This window comes from Notamacropus eugenii, chromosome 2 (genome assembly GCF_028372415.1).
Source record: "Notamacropus eugenii isolate mMacEug1 chromosome 2, mMacEug1.pri_v2, whole genome shotgun sequence".
In the NCBI taxonomy this organism is placed as follows: Eukaryota; Metazoa; Chordata; class Mammalia; order Diprotodontia; family Macropodidae; genus Notamacropus; species Notamacropus eugenii.
In genome coordinates this window covers 192,757,393-192,778,115 of record NC_092873.1, presented here as the reverse complement: position 1 = coordinate 192,778,115, position 20,723 = coordinate 192,757,393, and the positions used below count along the sequence as shown (strand labels likewise).

The 20,723-nt window shown below is 37.8% G+C and overlaps 1 protein-coding gene and 1 long non-coding RNA gene across 6 annotated transcripts in view; one reads left to right on the top strand and one right to left on the bottom strand.

The window, feature by feature from the left end:
• The window catches only part of LOC140526671 (uncharacterized), a 78,437-nt gene that overhangs the window by 49,032 nt on the left and 8,682 nt on the right, over positions 1-20,723 (bottom strand). The gene's annotated exons all lie outside the window — the stretch shown is intronic.
• Positions 17,496-20,723, top strand: part of LAMA4 (laminin subunit alpha 4) — a 200,191-nt gene continuing 196,963 nt past the window's right edge. For 2 of the 3 annotated variants that reach the window (XM_072643068.1, XM_072643066.1), the window contains exons 1-2: positions 17,496-17,672; positions 17,980-18,335. In XM_072643068.1, the coding sequence (XP_072499169.1) occupies positions 18,141-18,335 (195 nt within the window). In that variant the 5' untranslated portion in view covers positions 17,496-17,672; positions 17,980-18,140. Of the gene's footprint in view, positions 17,673-17,888; positions 18,336-20,723 lie in introns of those variants that run through there. The other variant, XM_072643067.1, reaches the window with a different exon arrangement.

The window sequence follows — 20,723 nt, the reverse complement described above, 5'->3', positions numbered from 1 at the left end:
GGCTATTATTTCTAAAACTACACCAAATAATAGTGGGAGAATAGGCATTTATTCTTTGTTTCCATATTTATTGGGAAAGTTTCTAGTATATCTTCATTGCAAATGATGCCTGCTTTTGGTATTAAATAGATAGATACCTGTTATGATATTTTAAAAGATCCCTCTATGCCTATCCTTCGTCAGTTTTTTAACACAAACTGGTATTGCACTTTGTCAGTCTTTTTATACTTCTATTATTGATGTATCATATGACTTAGGATGTTTTTGGTTTTAATATTAATGATTACATTAAACTTTCCTAAAATTGAACTCTCCTTGCATCTCTAATAAAAACACAATTTGGCCATAATGGAATGATTTCTTGGATAAATTGCTGTAGTGTGTTTGGCAGGATTTTATTTAATATTTTTGAATTGTGATTCATGAAATCTCTAGTAATTGAGTAATTTGGCTTAAAATCCTTCATGAAAGGTACTATACAAATATAAAATAAAATTATATGTACCTTTTAAATAGCAAATTGTGACTCTAAAAAGTAGAAATATAAATGAAAAATACAAAAAAATCCTTAAATTATCTTCATTGATTTTAATTTTTAAGTTCAGATAATAAATCAGTCTTTGGGAGCCTTCTTGACTTGAATCATATCTGATATTTCCATTATTATTTTTTTCTTTGCTACTTAGGCTTATAGGACCATAGATTTATAGCTGGAAGGAAATGTTGAGACCCTCTACTTTACAGATAAAGACCTGAAGTCTAAAGAGGTTGTGACTTGCCCAAGGCAAGTTAGGTTAGACAGTTAGGTGGCTCTATGGGTAAAACTGCTGAGCTTGGAGTCAGCAATTGTTGTATTTGTCCTTTGTTCTTGAAGATGACCATGACATCAAGACGATGACTCGAGTTGCAGCTGACTTTGATTTGAGGGAGGGAGGGCTGTGCAAGGTCACCAACTTCACTTACTTCTCCTGAGTCATCTAGATCCGGTGGCCTGATATTCATCAGGAGGGCTCTGGCCCTTTCAAACTTAGGTCTTATCGCAATCTTACTTTGGGTGAGATACACCCATTCAATGAATAGACTTAAGTAGTTGCTCAAGGGATGGCCCATTTAATCAAAAAAACAAAACAAAACTGGGAGGTTCTTGGGGTTCTTGGGTAAAAGAGAAACAATTACTATTTAGTACTGAGTTCAAATCCTGCCTCAGACACTTACTAGCTGTATGAACCTGGGCAAGTTACTTCACTGCTGCCTGCCTCGGTTTCCTCAACTGTAAAATGGGGATAAAAATAGCACCTCCCTTCCAAAGAAGTTATGAGGAGTAAATCATGTAATATTTATATAGTACTTAGCACAATACCTGGGGCACAGTAAATTTAATAAATCCTTGTTTCCTTCCCCCTTCCTAAGATCACACAGGTGATAAGTAGCTGAATCAAAATTCAAACCTGATCCTAATTCCAAACTGAGTCTTCTTTCCACTGTACCACAACATTTATTACAGAGTTAGTAACCTAATATGAATCGTCAATTTGCATTCATTTATAAAGAATTTCCTAAGTGTTCTCAAATTGTTACAATGTGTGTAGAATATGTCCAAGTGAATAGAGGGCAGATTCATATGTTCCTTTAATATACTTTATACAATCCTAGGTACTATGTATAAAATGTGCATTCAGTAACTGTCTGGAATGAATTCCAGAATACACTTTTGCATTCCTAATCATTTTCTCAAGAAGACCAAGCCACACCTCCTTCCCAAATCTCTCCAACCTTTAATTTTGATGATGCAAGTTACAAATTCCTTTCAAATGTCACATACTACTAACAGTCTCATTCTTGGCACCACCTAAGACTACTGGAGATGTGAATTAGAACCGGTCTTCACATAGTTTCATTTAAGAAAGTGTTACTTGATCATAACTAGGGGACTAAGGGGAGGGAGGAAACATCCTGTGTTGAAGGGTATATTATTAATGAGTAACTTAATATGATTTATTACCATTTATTCACACTCTATCTCATTCATTCAGTAAAAGTGATAAGCCAAAGTAGCACAATCATAGAATATTAGAAAATTTCTGTCTAGTCCATTGGTTCTCAAAGTGTGGTCCATGGTTGGGGGCCCCTGAGATACTTTTAGGGATTCTGCTAAGTCAAAACTATTTGCATAATAAAACCTAGATTTGATTTGACTATTGAAATACTCCTCCCTTTTCCAACTCTATCGTTGTATTTTAAAACTTCAAGAAACATAGTTTTTGGGTAATCATTGGATTAATGAAGCTAGCATTTTATTACTAAAAGGGTCAGTGTTTCTCTTGACTGCCAAAGACCAATCATGGTGGTGGAGTCACAATTTATATGCCCTTGGAAGAAAGAGTGTTCCTGAGGGTGGCAAACAATTCTGACTGGTTAACAATTAGTGAGAGAGAATGAATATTACAATGAGAGGTGGACCCATTTCAATAAAGGGCTGGGGAATGTAACTTTATGTCATTTATTTCTAAATTGCCCAGCCTTGGACAATCTATTCAAAAGATTTATATTCCTTACCCAAGTCTGAGCAGAACACAATGGGTCAGGAGGTTCACCTGGGATTAAATTCCTTGTAAGGTTGGGTACCCAGATTGAGGGTACTTTGAAATGAAAACTTTAGAAAAGGGGGAACTCTGGATCTCCTCAAATCATAAGTTAATAATCATTTTTCTCATTAATAATCATTTTCACAATATATCTTTGTGAAACTAGACAGTCTTAAAATTCAATCAAAATAACATTAAAACAAATTGAATGTGAAAGTAGAAATGAACATGCAACTACCTTTTATTAAGTCAGACACTGAAGAGTTTTGCAAAAATATGTAAAACAATGTTGCTTCTCACTAATTATTTTTTGTTTCGGGAAAAAACATTTTTCATAAAAATATGTCCTTTTTGTTAGTGTTGATGGGTTGTTATTTTTTAATTAATATTTTTAAATCTTATCAGTTTTAATTTTATTATAGTAAATATTGATAGATGTAACTCATACAAACAAAAGATCTTTGGGGTCCTCAATAACTTTTAAGAGTATAAATGAATCTGGAGTTCAAAAAGACTGAGAAACATTCTCCTTTTACTAATGAAGTGAGATTTACTAAACATGACTGACCTACACTAGCACCAATGTGCACATCCCAAGGTACAGAGTAATCTTTCTACTATGGCCTGTCAAGAGGCAGCTTGAATACCCTAACTTACAAAATGTCCTTTGAAACTATGGAATTGATCCATCAACAAGCATGGATTATTAAATGTCTATTAAGGCATTAGGCATGAAGTTAGGGAGACCTGCGTTCAAATCTTGCCTTACACACATACTAGTTTTGTGACAAGTCACTTAACCTCTGTTTGGTTCAGTTTCCTCAACTATGAAGTGGGGTCATAATAGCACCTACCTCACAGAGTTGTTGTGATGATCAAATGAAATAATATTTGTAAAATACCTAGCACAGTGCCTTGCCTAGAGTATGTAATTAATGAATGCTTATTCCCTCCCACCATCACCATCACCCATATCATGTGTAATCACTGTGCTAGACATTGGGCAGGGATGATCTTATTTTTGTCTTTGTACCTTCAGTATCAGTCACATGATAGATATTTAATAAATGCTTGTCTGATTGAATTAAATAAGATAATAAACATGAAAATCATTTTGAAATCAGTAAGCATATTCATTACCCAATCAAAGATAAAACTAATCAAGGTCAGGGTAGAATTTTTCAGGAAACAAATAAGGACCACAGAGTGGGACAGATAGGAAAATAGGTAGATTTTGTAGATTATTTGAAAGTATTCAAAGATAAGGCTAATAATAGGTCCAGGGTAATTAATTCTTGAAATCAGGTTGGGTGAAGGGAATTGATAGGAGCTGCCTTAGAGAAGTGGAATCAATCAACACCTTCCACTGGCCCAAAAAGTAAATCAGAAATTTGTTTGTTTCTTGATAAACCCAAGAGACTGTGCAGAGCTTAAGAAACAGATGCCAAAATTGTCCCTCCCCTTTATAAATGGTGATGGATATTCTCTTTTGCTGAGTGAGAGATGCCATTTATATCATTTATGTCCTCCATTCAGAGAGGAATCAAGCAAAATTCTCCTCAGCTCCAAAGAAACAAATGGTTTCCCCCAAATATTATATTTTAGAAACCTAGTTTTCTCTATAGTCTATATAGCAAATTGAAATCAATAACTTATTAACATGTATAACCTGTATCTGATTCCTTACTGTCTCAAGGAGGGGGAAGAAACAAAAGGAGGGATGGATAGAGTTTAGAAGATGAAACTCTCAAAACTTTAAAAACTAACACAAATGTTAAAAAAGTGTTCTAACATGTAGTTGAGGGGGAAATAAAATAAATATTAAAAAAGAAATCGATAACTTAGCTAGCCTAATTCTGGTCTGTTAACTTCTATATGATTATAAAAGCCTTATAAACAGAAGCTACCTGCACATTGTCTCCTACATGATTCATCCCATCCCAGATGAATCTTACTAAAGCCATATTTTGATCATGGCATAGTCTACATTTTCCCACCATTTTGTCTTTTTTAAAGTTTTTATTTACTTTATTTTTAATTGATGGAATAAAGCAAGCATTTCCATAACAGTATAATTTTTAAAAAGATGATTGCACATGAAACTGCAAGTCTATTATGTACATCTTGCTATTCCTTTTAAATATATAATAAAGTTATCATATAAATTTCCTTTTTTTCCCTTCACCATCCCCAGCCATAGAGGTGGCTACCATTAGACACAAACACATGCAAACACACACACACACACACACACACACACACACACACACACACAAAATCATTCCATATACACTTCTATTTATCAGTTTTTTCTCTGGATGCAGAGAAAAAACTTCATATGTTCTTTGTAATTAGAAAAATGCAGATTAAAACCACCTTGCTTTCCCTTTGTTCTCTACCTGGCATGTCCTCCGTTACCCTTACTCCCTTCTCCTAAGGAAATCTTATCCATCCTTCAAAAACTAACTTAAATACCACTTCCCACTTCCCTGGAGCTTTTTCTCATCACTTCCTTTAGAAATTTTACTTCCCTCCTCTGATCTTCTATAACTCTTAGTTTCTACCACTGTTGTGGCACTTAGCACAAACTGTCTTGTGCTGGAGTTATTTGTGTAAAATGCATGAGAGCCAAGAACCCTTCAGCTTTTGTTATGGATACATAGACATGAAATAAATTCTGATGATCCCAGAGTGAATGTTTGATAGGATCACAACACAAGAGAGATTATTTACTCAATCAATAAACATATACTTGTGAAGTATCTGTTATGTGCCAGGTACTGAGCAGGGTACCAAGAATACAGATACAACAAAAAAAAAGTCCCTGGTCTAAATGAATTTACATTGCAACAGATGTGCAACAGAAACCTCCAAAATTATATCTCGCAGGTTCTCAAGAATTTTCTTATCCAAATAATACCTCGCTCAGTCAACAATCATTTATTAAGTACCTACTATGTGGTAGACATTAGATTGAACATTGGAAGAGAGATGTAGAGAGGGAGTGAGGGAAGGGGAGAGATGGGGGAAGAGAGAGAGGGAGGGAGGGAGGGAGAGGGAGAGAGAGAGAGAGAGAGAGATAGTGAAAGAGAGAGAGAGAGTCCACACTCGAGTAGTTCACAGTCTAATAAAAGACACACATGAAAACTATGTACAAACAAGATATAGACAGGACACATTGGAGGTAATCCAAAGAAGGAAACCACTATCATTAATGGGGATTTTAACCATGATTTGTAGGAAGCCAGAGAAGTCAGGAGACAAGGAGGGAGAAAATTTAAGGTATGAGTTAAAGCCAATAAAAATGCATAGAGGTAGGAGATGGAGTGTCTTGTGTGAGGAACAGCAAAGGGACTGTTGTCACTGGATCACAGTATAAGTGAGGATGATTAAGGTGAAAGAAAACTGGAAAGGGAGGAGGGGAGTAGGTTATGAAGGACTTGGAACAACAAAAGGATGATTTCCTATTTGATCCTGAGGGTTACAGAAAGCCATGGGAGTTTGTTGAAGAAGGAGGCAACTTGGTTAGGTAGGAGGTAACCTATACTTTAGGAAGATCAATTTGACAGCTGAGTTGAAGATGGATTGGAATAGGTAGAGACTTGAGACAGGAAGACCAACCAGAAACTATTGGAATAATCCAAGCATAAAATGATGAGACCATTCTCCAGGGCTGTGGTAATATAAGAGTAGAGGACAGGGCATAAAGGAGAGATGTAATGAAGGTCAAAACCAACAGACTTTAGCAACAGATTACATATGGGAGAAGGGGGGGAGGGGTAAGAAAGAAACAAGCAGTCAAGAATGACTTCTAGTTGCGAGACTATTTGACTGGCAAGATACTGACACCCTTGATAATAATAAGGAAGTTAGGAAGAGAGGAGGGTTTGGGAGGGAATGAGTTTCATTTTGGACATATTGAGTTTAATATGTCTATGGAATATTCAGTTTGAGATTAGACAGTTGAAGATAAGAATCTGTCATTAGGAGAAAGGGTTTTTGGACATAGGAAGCATTAACGTAACCAAACTTTGTGAGCTACCTACTATAGGAATTATTATCCCTATTTTATTGCTGAAGAAACTGAGGCTAAGAAAGGTTAAATGACTTCTTCAGGTTCACACAACTACTAAATGTCTGAGGCAGGATTTGAACCCTGGTCTTCCTCACCCCAAGTCTAGTGTTCATTCTACTATATCATACTGCTGAATGTACTGTGGTGAAATGTTCAGATATTCCAGAGGAACTACTTGCTGTGGAAAGTTTCCACATTAATTCCAACTGTTAGTCATGGATAGAAGGATGTGCATACCACCCTTTGTGTTTCATAAGCTTTCATACTACCAAAGTCCAGGATGAGAACAGACCCTGTCAGCATCTGAGCACTGATTGGATGGGATTATGACCAGTAGGCTGGATATTGCTAAAATTAGACTATTAATTTTAGCAATATCTAAAGTCTAGCTTATCCCCTGGCATTTTGGGATAAGATTGGAGCTGGCACCAGGGCTGACCTTAGTCTAGGGCTAGGAATCCAAATACCAGAAATATTATGTGCCACCTCTGGAGAATCAGGCTTATCAGCAATCTTAAATCAGTCTACAAGAGGTAGGGTATCTCAGGGTACCAAAAGTATAAGTGGGTTAGTGGAGCTAGGGACTCAGAGAACAGGAGGCAAATGATTATTTCATATCTTCTTAATCCACTGGAAATGTTGAAGAAGGAGGCATACATTATCCATAAGTATCTTGGGCTATAATTATATACTTAGAGCCCAGGTATTCACTGATCTGAATTCAAGCAAAAATTTCCAGTCAATGCCATAGAATCAGAATTACAGAATCTCAAAATAATCCTTACACACCTTCTAGTTCAAGTCATATCTGATCAAGGATCCTTTTTACAACTTACTCTTTCATTGAAGACCTCAGATGAGGTGGAATACACTACCTCTTGTCTTCTGGATGTAGGCAGCTGGGAAACATAATAGATAGAGATGTGGATTTAAATTTTTTTTAAAAAGTGTTCAATTGTGTCTGACTCTTCATGACCTCATCTGGGGTTTTCTTGGCAAAGATACTGGAGAGGTTTGCCATTTTCTTCTCCAGATCATTTTACAGATGAGGAAACTGAGGCAAACAGGGTTAAGTGACTTCCTCAGGGTCACACAGTTAGTAAGTGTCTGAGGTTGTATTTGAACTCAGGTCCTCCTGACTCTAAGGCCATCACCACTGAGTCACCTAGTTGTCCCACTGTACATCTTCACCCATTTTTTTCCCCACTCTTTAAAGAGGCTGCCTTTACCCTTGCCAAAGTCAACCTTGTTTCCTTCATTCCTCTTCTTCTCTCAAAGATCTTTCATTCTACTTGGCATGGGCAGGGAAGAAGAGGATACATACTTGCATATAAACAAGTATAATGTGAGGTAAACTAAGTATGATTAAAGATCTGAGGGAATGATAGCCTGAGAGAATCAGAGGATTCACAGAATAGGTAGTATCTGAATTGAGAAAAGTCCACTAAGGATTCTGAAAGGCAGAGGTGAGAAGGAAAGGCACTCTCCCAAATGGTTCTTGTCTGCTACAAATATACAAAGTGGGAAGATGGAATGTCCACTCTGGGGAACAGCAAGTTCCCCATTGGGAACTGTGTGGATAAAATATGGAACAGAAATTCCTGTTTAGCTTTAAACTAGTCGGTGAAATTTAAAAAAAAAAAAGCTCCTTAGAGTCATGATATTATAATTCAATTTGACTCGTCATATTTATTAAGCACTGTACTAGGCAACAGAATACAAAGACACAAAAGATAGCCAGCCTCTGCCTTTAAAACACTAATCTTTATAATTTTTTTAATTCTGAATTTAACAATCAAAAAAAAGACATAACATTTCCATAAACATAGGAGAACAGAGAAAAAAGATTTTATGTGATAGCACATATCTCATATACTGCCTATTTTTTTTAAGTAAATAATAAATTTAGCCAGTAACTTTCAAAGCTGTCCTACTTGTCTATGTTTCCCTCTGAACTTCCTTCTCTTTTCTCAAGGTACTAACACATTCTTGTAAGCAGTCTATAATGAATTAGAGATCTTTAGAAAAATTTATTTTGTATGTTTCACAGTTTCACAGGTATAACCTATACCAAACTCCTTACCTTCTCAAGTGGGGAGGGGGACAGAAGGGAGAGAATTTGGAACTCAAAAAAATCTTTTAAAAACAAATGTTAAAAATTGTTTTTTTATGTGCCATTGGGGGAAAGTAAAATATATTTTTTTAAAAAAAGAAAAATTTGTTTTGGAAAGATTCTAATACTTAAAAGGAGGGAGTGTAATGGGAGGTTAGTGAGAGCTGACAGCTTGAGTCAGCTCTTCTGAACATTGTAGGCAGAGTTTTAAATGGTCAGAGGTCATAAAGCTTGTCTCTTTAAAGTATTTGAAAAACAATACCTTCGGAATCTTTCCTCTGCTGATCTGGCTCTGCAACTTGCTCTTTGGAATCAGATAACTATATCCCAGATCAATTTTTCACATAACCATGTTGTTGGAGGAGAGGTATCTGTCCCTTCCTTCCTGGCAATTGTGTTTCTATATTAGTCTATCCTATGTTAAGCAATTACCAAGTGTGTGCTGCCCAGAATAGTGTCCTGTGCACAGTGCTAAATTTGGCACAGATCATATAGATTCATAGAATCTTACAGCTGGCCCAGCCTTCCACCCAAAGCAGAAATTCACTCTACATCCTGATAGACGTATTTCTTATGAATACTTCCAATGGCAAGAACTTCACTATTCTACTAAGAGAATCATTCTATTTATAGACAATTCAAATTTCTTAGAAGTTCTCTCACTCTGAGCTAACATCAGTGCCCCAGTAACTTCCCTACCACCACCATTCTCATCATTTGGCTTGATTTGAGATCCTGCTTCATGGATTTACTAGCTGTATGATATTGGTCAAATCACTCAACCTCCCTCAGTCTCAGTTCCTTCATCTATAAACTACAAGGGTCACACACAGGGCAGCTAGGTGGTCCAGTGGATAGAGCACCAGTGCAGGAGTCAGGAGGACCTGAGTTCAAATCTCACCTCAGATACTTGACACTCACTAGCCAAGTCACCTAACCCCGATTGCCTCATCCTGGTCATCTCCAGTCATCCTGATGAATATCTGATCACTGGATTCAGATGGCTGTGGAGGAGAAGTGAGGCTGGTGACCAGCACAGCCCTCCCTCACTCAAAACAAAGTCAAGTGCAAGTCATGTCATCATTTCTCTGATGGCATGGTCTTCTTTGGCAACGAAGGACGAACGCACAAGGGTCACACCTGGTAGCTTCAAACCTTAAGATTCTATCTTTTTCCTTCTATCTTCTAAGACTATGTAGAAGAAGTGTTATTCCTGTGTCCTTTGGATACATAAGGGCAGCTCTATGCCACACCTATGCCTGACCCTACCCAAACCCAGGATGTGTCTTGGCTCTAAAATGAACATAACTGCCATTTATATCAGGTTTTAAGGTTTACAAAGAACTTTCTTTAAGTATTTCATCTGATCCATATAGCAGCCCTATGAGATAGGTCCTGTTATCTCCATTTTTATACATGAGAAAACTAAGGCTCAGGGAGCTTTGTGACTTGCCTTTAATTACACAGCCAAAATTCAAATGTCTTTGTTAACTATTTCCACTCTAGCATACTGGCCACCTTGTACTTAGCTTCTCCTTTAGCTATTTATGCTCAAGAACTCAAACTACCCATATATTTGGTTGGTGAACCAAAATCCAATTTATATTTCTTCTAATGAAATGTTTATGGAAATTCCTTGTACAGTCCCTTTACGGGTGGCTAGCCTTCTCCTCAGCTGTGGTCAGCCCGTATAATATTTCAAATATTATTTCATGACAAAATTGATAGAGAAATGGGTGTGGTGTCCTTCAGAGACAATTTCATGGAAGTGCTTGAGAAGACATCTTCTTTATCTTCCACAGGGGGGCAACAACATTCCAAGCTACAGAACAGCCACTGTGGAGCAGGTCACTCCTTTTCTCCTGATGCTGGAATGGCAGTGGGGGTCTACCATTTTTCCAGATCTCCTTTCTGAACTCAAATTTCCATGCATTATGTTCCAGGTTCTAGATTTCTTCTTGATTACATCATTTCCCTGATCATTGAATGTATCTAGTTTCCACTGATATCATCACTCACCTAATCTTGGCTTACATTTCCTATTCTAGTGATTGAGGTCACATCTAGGTCACAAGGTTGGCTGGAGGTAAAATGTTGATTAATATTAATCAGAGAAAGTTTTTTTTTTCCTCTCTTTAATCTTGGATTTTCCCTCTTGATTTACGGTTCACTTCATCATAATCAAAACTATCAACAAATTTTGTTGAGTACCTATTGTTAGCAAAGTACTATGCCTGAGGATAAAAAGAAGTATGAAACAAAGTTCCTGCCTTCAGAGGGATTAAAGTCTAGTTGTAAAAATGAGGTCTATTTAGATAGCTAGGAGGCATGGTTGATAGAGTGCTGGGCCTGGAGTCAAGAAGATCTGAGTTCAAATCTAACCTCAGACACTTACTTGCTGTATAATCCTGTGCAAGTCACTTAGCCCTGTTTACCTCAGTTTCTTCATCTATAAAATGAGTTGGAGAAGGAAATGGCAAACCACTCCGGTATCTTTGCCAAGAAAACCCCACATGAGGTCACAGTCAGACATGAAAAGTTAAAAAAATAAAAAAAATTTTAAAGTTTTTAAAAGAGTCAGACATGACTGAAACAACTGAACAACAAGTTAAATCAAGAATAAGTAACCACAAGGGGTAGCTCACACTACTAGTAGAATGTAAACTCCTAGCTGTCAGGGACTATTTCCTTTTCTTGGGTGCCTTTGAATTCCAGCCTAACATACTAGTGGATGTTTAATAAATACTAAGTAAATTGAATGTTAAGTTCCAAAGGAATAGTCAGAATGATAAGCACTACTGGAAGTCAAAAAAGAAATGAGTTACTGAGTAGTGGAATGGGGATGAAAAATATGTAACACTTAACAAACTAGTAGCTACCTAGAAAAGGACATTAAAGCAGCAGTAACTACTAAATGCTTTCCACACAGGTACACAAACTAATAACGTCTTCCCAATATCCATAAAAGAATATTAAGGAATCAAGCATTTATAGTTTGCAAAGCTCCTGACTGATATTATCTGCATTGATTTATGTGACACTGTGTGTTTATAAAACTTTGCAACCCTTATCTCATTTGGCCCTCGCAACTAACCATGAGATAAAAAGTGCAAATATTATTATCCCCATTTTACACTCAACTTGGAGTTAGAAGACCTGGGTGTGAAATCCAGCTCTGTTATTTACTACTAAGCATGACCTCGGGCAAGTCACTCCATTTCTCTAGACTCAGTTTCCTTTTTAAGTATTTCTATTAGATATTTTCTAGGGAACCCTTCTTAACAATGAGCCTAAGCTCCAAGACACTGAATGGGCTGCCTGAGTTCCTAAGGCCAGCAAACTGCAGCACTTGGACTTGAAATCAGGTCTTTTCATGCCACATTCATTGTGTTTTCTTCTACCGCACAATGCCTCCCTTGATTTTGATTATAGTACTCATACACACACAGCCTGAACTTCAACATTCATTCATAAATGGGAAAACATTCTAACAGCATAGTATTGTGGACCAAAAAAAGAAAAGTTATACCACCTATCAGCTCTGATACACCTATTGCTTGCTTACCTACTCAGGATATCATGGTAACACATTTTAACAATTTTTTTTCCAGTGGTTAATCTCAATCCAGTATTGATGCCAATAATGCACTCACTGTAATTCAATTCAATTCCACTAAACTCAACCCAGCTAACATTTATTAAGTGTCTACTATGTGCCAGTCAGACAGCATCTAGGAGGCTCAGTCGATAGAGTGATAGGTCTAGAGTCAGGAAGAACTGAGTTCAAATCCAACCTCAGACTTTTACTAACTATGAGACCCTGGGCGAGTCACTTAATTTCTGTTTGCCTTAATATGATGGAGAAGGAAACAGCAAACCACTCTGGTATCTTTGCCAAGAAAACCCCATGGGCAGTATTAGCCTGCTGTGGTCCATGGGGTCACAAAGAGTTGAAGACCACTGAACAACTAAACAACAATATGCCAGTCGCTAGAGCTACAGAGATGAGAATGAAAACAAACCCTACAAATTTAGGCATGTTATCCGTGAGAAACAGCGAGAACAACTTGGCTAGATTGTACAGTGCATGAAGGGGAGCGAAGTATCAAAAGCTTACAAAGGTTTATTGGAGTTAAGCTGTAAAGGGCTTGTGCCAAACAGAAGAGTTTGTGCATTCTAGAGATAATAGAGAGCCAGTGGAATTTATGGAGAGTGGGGAGTGATACGGTATTACCATTTTTCTAGCTCATCCTTCACTCAGTTGTCAGCCCAATCTTGGATACTTACATACCTGGTCAAGTCACTCCCCTGCTTAAAATCACTCAGTGGTTCCTTACTATCTCTTGATTAAAGTTCAAACTCTTTATCCTGGCACTCAAAGCACTCCTCTTTTTTCTTCTTATTTTATTTATAACCGTTTTTTATTATGAACCCTAGCAATCATCAACAAACATAACCATTTCACTATTTTTTAAAAAAGCATTCTATATGAAACTATATTTCTTCTTTGAACTCATTTTACTGGGAAATGACTAGGAAATGTTATTTGCTACATAGAGTTTGGGAGTTCTTAATAGATATTAAATTTAGCATAATAAGAACAAAATTGCCCTGTTTCCTCATGTGCCCTTCTGAACTTTTTCCTTCTGATTTTAGATATTTTATCGATTCTCTTTGTTGTAATCATTGCTGTATCTCTGGCATTACTCACTAAATCAGTGCTCCACCATCAATGAAGCCCTTCCTTTTTGCAAATAAGTAGAACAAATCAACACACTGGTGGAGAGTCTGAAAATGTATCTCATTCTGAGGTTCTGGTCACTGCTCTATCTTTCCAACCTTGTTCTGCATCATTCCCCTCCTGGTACCCTGTGCTTTGACCAAACTGTATTACTTTTCAAGATCAATACACACTCTGTACTTTGCTGCCTTAAGTCTTTTCTCAATATTCCCTATTCCCAAATTGTACTCTACTCTCTGCCCCCAACTTATTAAATTCCTGATCAAATACTAAAATACAGGAAAAAGTTACCTCCTTCCTGGTCTTCCTGGATTTCCTTAATTGGTAATAATATTGTCTCTCCCAAGCCTCATATCATCACAATCATCATCATCACCATCATTGCCATCATCACCATCACTATATTTATGGAGCACTTTAAAATTGGTAAAATGTTTTATGTATTATCTCATTTGAGGGGCTGTTATTCATCCCATTTACAAATGACAGAAGTTAAATGACTTGCCCAGAATCACACAGCTAATAAATATCTGAGGAAGGATTTGAACCCAAATCTCCTCAACTCCAGTTCCAACACTCTACATACCAGGTCATTTAGTTGCTTAGCATTTTCCATCTCTCTTACTCATTTGTGTATTCTTTTGCAGTATTAGTTACCTGTGTTTTTGTTATATATCAGTTCTAGGTAATAGACTGTAAACTTCATTAAGGCAAAAGCCAAGCATTAAATATATGCATACACACACATATACACTAATACACATACACACACACTCATACTGCATCTCTAAGCAGTGGATGTTGTTGCTGTGTTGTTGCTCTCTTGGTGTTGAATGGAATTATTGACTCAATTGTTAAATACGCTTGAGAAGAAAATTTTTACAAAAGTCATAGAAAATATCACATTTTGCTTGCTTTTGTCTCATTTTCTCTAGAATTTCTTACTAGCCTAGCTTCTAGAAAGAAGATAGAAGATGCACTGGGGCATGGCATCTTCCATCTTCTCTCTTGAAGATGGAAGCTGGGAGCCACAAGGGCTTCAAATGACTGAATAGCCTGGGAGAAAGTCTGAAGACTGATGAAACTTGAGCTTTCCTGTTCTTGACATCCTATTCCTCCCTCTATGTAGGCATAAAGCATTAACCTCCAGTTAGGGACAGGGTTTTATATATGTGTGTGTGTGTGTGTGTGTGTGTGTGTGTGTGTGTGTGTGTGTGTGTGTGTGTGTGTGTGTGTAATTTTTCATTTGGGAGAAGGAAGTCTGGATTTGGTGCCAGGGCAAGTGGTTTTGGCCCCCAGCTCTGTCATTTACTATATGTGTATACTTTGGCAAATCTCTTCTCTGGGCCTTAGTTTCCTCCTCTATAAAAAGAAATGTTCAAAAGTAATTATCTTTAAGGCCCCTTCATTTTATTTCTAAATCCTATGATCCCATGAAGCAGAGATTTCAAACCTTATTTGTATTGACTTTGAGATGCAGCCAAGAAATATTTGCAGCCTGTGGTGCAATGGACCATGTGGTATGTTGGGAGTCAAGAAGACCTGAGCTGGCCTCAGATACTAATTATCCATTAGACAAGTTATTTAATTCTCTAAGTCTCAGTTTCTTTACTTGTAAGATGAGGGTAGTAGACTAGTTGAACTCTAAGCTACTTTCCAAAGTGCTCAATTGATGATCCTATGATCCTATATTCAAAACTAGATAGATATGGGAGTGGGGCAGAGAAGGGAACACGCACTTTTTAAGTACCTACTGTGTGCCAGGCACTATGCTAAGCACTTTAGAAATATCACCTCATTTGATCCTCACAACAACCCTGGGAGGTAGGTGTTATTAGGATCCACATTTTACAGCTGAGAAAACTGAGGCAGACATCAGTACCTTATTTGTCGAGTGTCACATAGTAAATATCTGAGATCGGATTTGAACTCAGGTCTTCCTGATTCCAGGCCCAGCACTCTACCACACCATCACCTAGCTGTTGATAGGTAAATGATAGATTGACTGAACAAGCTTTCATTAAATTATATTACATGTCAGACACTGTGCAAAATGCTGGGAATCCAAATACAAGTAAAAAGAAAGTCCTTACCCTCAAGTAGCTTCCACTCAGGTAGGAAAAGACAACAGATAAAAGGGAGCTAAAAAGCAGGGGGAAGGGAGTTGAACATTTTCATATATATATATATATATATATATATATATATATATATATATATATATATATATATGCATGTGTGTGTGTATGTATGTATATATATGTACATGTGTGTATACATATATATATAAAATATATAGGTGTGTACATATAATCGAAGTTTAAATAATCAAAGTTTAATTCCCACAGCTCCCTACTTTGTTCTGCCCTGCAACATGGAAAGGTGGGAATGGAAAAAAGGCCCCAGCTCCCACAATTAATCAAAAAGTAATTTATGACCCATGGACTGATAACCAAGAGCAAAGCATAGTACATTTAATCTTTAAGTTGAGAGCTGGTGTTTTTTTTTTCCTTTTCCTAAGGGTGAAAAGATCAGTATCATCAGTAAAATTTGGGCTGGATTTTGCATTTCAACACTTTCTTTAAGGTTTCTGTAGACATTGTCCTAATAGTGGAAAATGGTAGACATAAGGATAGTAATTGTATTCTCATTTTTTCCTTCTTTAAAGTCCCACCCTGTAGCACCAGTCTCCTAAAGCTCTCACTGCAAACTCAATTGACATTTCTAAAGCCTTTCATTCAATATCATCTAATCGACTTAGTCAACCTACTCCCATAGAAAAAGTGTTTACAGACTAGAAGAATAAGTCTCAAGAGCATTTTTATCCTAAAAAAATAAAATTAAAACTTTACAAATATTATGAATTTCACCAAACCTAGTCATTGGGACCTTTGTGACCTTGGGTAAGTAACTTACTCATCCTTTGATGAAATGTCCCTTCTTGGCAAAGTAAAGATAATAAACCCTTCCACAGGCACTCAGTAAGGGTTATGTGAAAATGAGCAATTCTATGATTTTTCCAGTTTCAGACGACTAGAAAACATTGCTAAGTTTCTAAGCTAGCCAAGGCTTTATGTGAATGAAAAGTGCTGTCCCATCTAATCTATCAAATGCCAGATTTCCTGAGAATTTAAAAGTCTAGTTTATGAAAGCAACGGAAAACAAGATGCTTAATTGGATACAGTGATAAGTGGTCCACTAACATCATCAGTATAATTATATCCTAACTGTGTCCAGAAATCTTAGAAAAGTTACGTTACTTAGACAGATGAAGTCTTCATAAGATTACATGCAAAAAAAAAAAGTATGAGATCGACTGTGGGCAGTATATTTGACAGCCTTTCACACACTGCAGGCCTTGTTCCTGGGGCTTTACAAAGCACCTCTTTAGGGGGAAAACAAGATGTTCTTTGTAAATAAAGTTCATGCATTTGAGTAATGAAGTCATTTTCCAAAGTTGCGGGGAATGAATGATATTCTTACATTCGTGCTGGGTGAGGAGAGAAGGAGCTGTCAGGATCAAGAGGGGTGGGCCTGGGAGTTTGAAGTGAAGAGACTACTCTCTGGTGTAAAAAAAAAACCAAAACCAAATAAACAAACAAAAAAACCCACAACTCTGCCCTGTGGAAAATAAGAAAACTTGGTCAAGGGAGTGGGTACTCTGCTCTTATGTTATTTGAGATAATCTAAATTTGGCCCCTTTCCCTAGAATCTTTTTCCACTCCTCTCTGTGACCCTTGGAGAAAAAAAAAATTGGCACCTTGACTAAATGAATGGTAGTTTTTTTGGGTTTTTTTTCTTAAAGTAAATCTGTGGGAGTTTACTATTCATCTAGAGTCCTTGGACCATCTCCAAATCAGGAAAGGTGACGATGAGGGTCAAGGGGAATAACCAGAGGACACTGTCTGACTGGTGAACTGAGAGTGGGAGGGTCCCATAGCTAAAGGTAAAAGGGAGTGATGTGACTGCCTGAAGGAAAGCAGAGGCAGAATAAAGAATCAGTCTGTATCCTGACTGAGGGAAGATAAGGTGGCTGGGGAGAGAGTGGGGTTTTCCTGGAATACAATCTGCATTTTGACACTCTCCACTTAAGCACTGCCCATCTGTATATTATTCAGGCAGAGTAAGGGGAAAAGAAGAACTACAGGCACACAAAAGGTGGGGGAGAGGGAGAGAGAGGGAGAGAGAGGGAGAAAGAGGGAGAGAGAGGGAGAGGGAGAGAGAGGGAGAGAGAGGGAGAAAGAGGGAGAGAGAGGGAGAGAGAGGGAGAAAGAGGGAGAGAGAGGGAGAGGGAGAGGGAGAGGGAGAGGGAGAGGGAGGGAGGGAGGGGGAGAGAGAGAGAGAGAGAGAGAGAGAGAGAGAGAGAGAGAGAGAGAGAGAGAGAGAGAGAGAGAGAGAGAGAAACTTACATAGAAGAGGAAGCAAAAGACTCTCCCTCTTCCCCCTCCCTTTTTTTTTAAATAAGGAGCTGGTTAGGCTGTCTTAAAGTGCCACATCTGGAAACTCCAAACCGAAAGAAAGTTAAAACAACTGAGGCACCACTGAACCGAGGGGGGCTGACTGAAGAAGGGGGTAAACAATTACAAAACTCTTAGAAGACCACCCTCCTGGATGTAAAAGAAGGCAATGGCTTTGATCTGTGCCTGGTCTCATGCCTTTCCTCTGCTGCTCTCCTTGGGATGCTTTTCCTCCAGCGCTGCAGCAGCGGAGGGCAGTGCTTTTCAGTTTGACATTGAAGGTAGTTCTGCAATCAGCAAACAAGACTCAGATGATAACCGAGAGCCATCGCTAGCGTCTGGAAGTCCTGTGACTTTGGCTGAGGTATAGTAACTGTTTTATCTCTCAAGTGAAAACTTTCTCTTTGCATGCTGGATGTGTTTCCTTTCTTTCTTCATTCCTATTCCTCCCATAATAGCCTCACCTGCATTCAAGTTAGCTTTGAAAGGTTTTATAAAATGATCAATAAAATTTCCATGGGGAAGCCTTTCACAGTCGACAGATTATTTTTTTTTTTTCAAATTACAAAAGGCACGTACCTTCAGCCTGCGCCCCACAGTGCAGCAGAGTGGTTTGGGGCACTGGCCAGGAATGCCCTTGAGTTTCTTGCCAGCACTTGGGACAAACTCCTGTCCAATGAATTATTCTGTCCCAGTGAACCTACGGCCCTTAGCACTCCCAGGTAGTCACTGACTTCGACTTTCAATAAAGTTTTTGATGTTAAAGGAAATCCACTATTGTAATATTGGCAATGTCAATTCTTTTCTAACTTAGACCATGGATAAGTTCCTTTCTAAGAGAAATGGGGAAGGGAGAGGGTCAATTGTGAGTGGATACCTTTGATGCTTACTGCCTGCGTAGGCGACCTTGAACAAGTCATTTAATTTTCCTGAGTCTCAGCTTCTCCCACTTTAAAATACAGAGGTTGGACTGAATGGCCTTTTAGGTGCTTTCCACTTCAAGATTTATGATCCTATGAATTGCAATGAAGTCACTATGAGTGCCAAACATAATGCAAAAAGTTAAGATTTTCCCCAGGCTTTGTTTTAAATTAAAAAGAATCCCTTAAACTGGAATGTGTTGTTGGTGTCATATTCATGAAAAAGTCTGTTATTTGAATGTCAAACACTCATTTTATTTAGGGGGAAATAGATAACAACAACAAAGTACAGAAATTTCCTGAGGTAGAAAGGTTAAGAGCTAAGAGTGAAGGGCTGAGGGGCCCTATAGGTCAGACAATCCAGTACGTGGGAGATACTGAGTAGGAGGCAAATGAAAGCCACTGAAGTTTATGGGAAGGAAAAGGCAATGAGAAAGAGAGAGAAAAAGAGAGAGACAGAGACAGACAGAGCCAGAGAGCTAATGGCACAGAAATTCATATCACAGATTTAAAGTTATAAAGGATCTTAGAGGTCATCTAGTCTAACCTTCTTAAAAATAAAGAAACTGAGGCACAGGGAATTTAAGTGGCTTGGTCCAAGATTACACAGGTCAAATAAGTATCAGAGACAGAACCTGAATCCAAGTGGATCTCAAATACTAATTACACTAAAAATTCAAGGCCCCTCTAAATTAAGAAACCACAAGACCATAAAAGGAAGATCCACAAATCTCCATATTTTGTCTTCCAAGGGAGTAAGGCCCTTCCAGTTAAGAAATTCTGTGTGGGAACTGACCACTCCAACAACACTGTAAGGTGGGAAATGAGACTTACATGAGAAGATAATGAGCGTGAACTATGGTCAATTTAATATCTCAACACTGGGGAGCGAGCTGGGGCTTGGATACACTCCATAATGTAGGGAGTGAACCTCCTCTTCACAGGCTTGAAATTAACCACTGGGAAACATTATCTCCACCTGTTGCTTACCAAACGGAAAGTCCCTGAATGAAATGCCTGCTCATGAGACACAAGGTCGAATACGCTAAATACATTCCATCATGAGTTTCCCAGGATCGGGTGGGGTAGGGGGAGAACCACTGCCAGCAATGCACATATTTAGAGATCATTAAATTAAATGATGAAACTAGAAGCAAACTTCTTACATCATTTGATACACAACTGATTAGACCAGCGTTCCTTTATTGTCTGTGTGACTTTGGGCAAGTCACATAACCTCTCTCAGCCTGTTTCCTTATCTGTAAAACAATAATAATAACACCTTCCTCACAGCATTGAGGATCATTTGACATAAGATTTGTAAAGTGTTTTGTAGACTTTAACATCCTATATTAATGCTCACTATTACTCTAAGACCCCTAAGTCTACATTTACAATCCTATGAAAATAATGCTAATGATGACAGTGATAATAAAAACTTTAAGCTCTTTCTTTCATCTGTTTTTAAAGTTTTGTTTCTACTGGGTGCTTTCGACTTAATAGTTAATTCAGTCTTCTTGTTAAGGTTTTTTACCTGCCAACCAGAAAGAATGTTCTATAGGAATTTAACTTCATAACACTGTTTGATTCCAATAGTTCCTTAATTTCCCTAAAAAAATGATTCCAAATACTAGAAAAGGCCGGTGGTTTTCTGTAACTGACAGACAGAGGTCCTTAGTCATTCCAAACAGAGTCAAATTGCATACTACAGAAAGGGGGGCAGAAGGGCGGGACTGTGGTAGTTACGTTTCCACTACATATTTTCACATAATGCCTCGTGTTATACTGATTCCACAAAGAAGGCAGATCCTTGGCCACAATGTTTACTATTC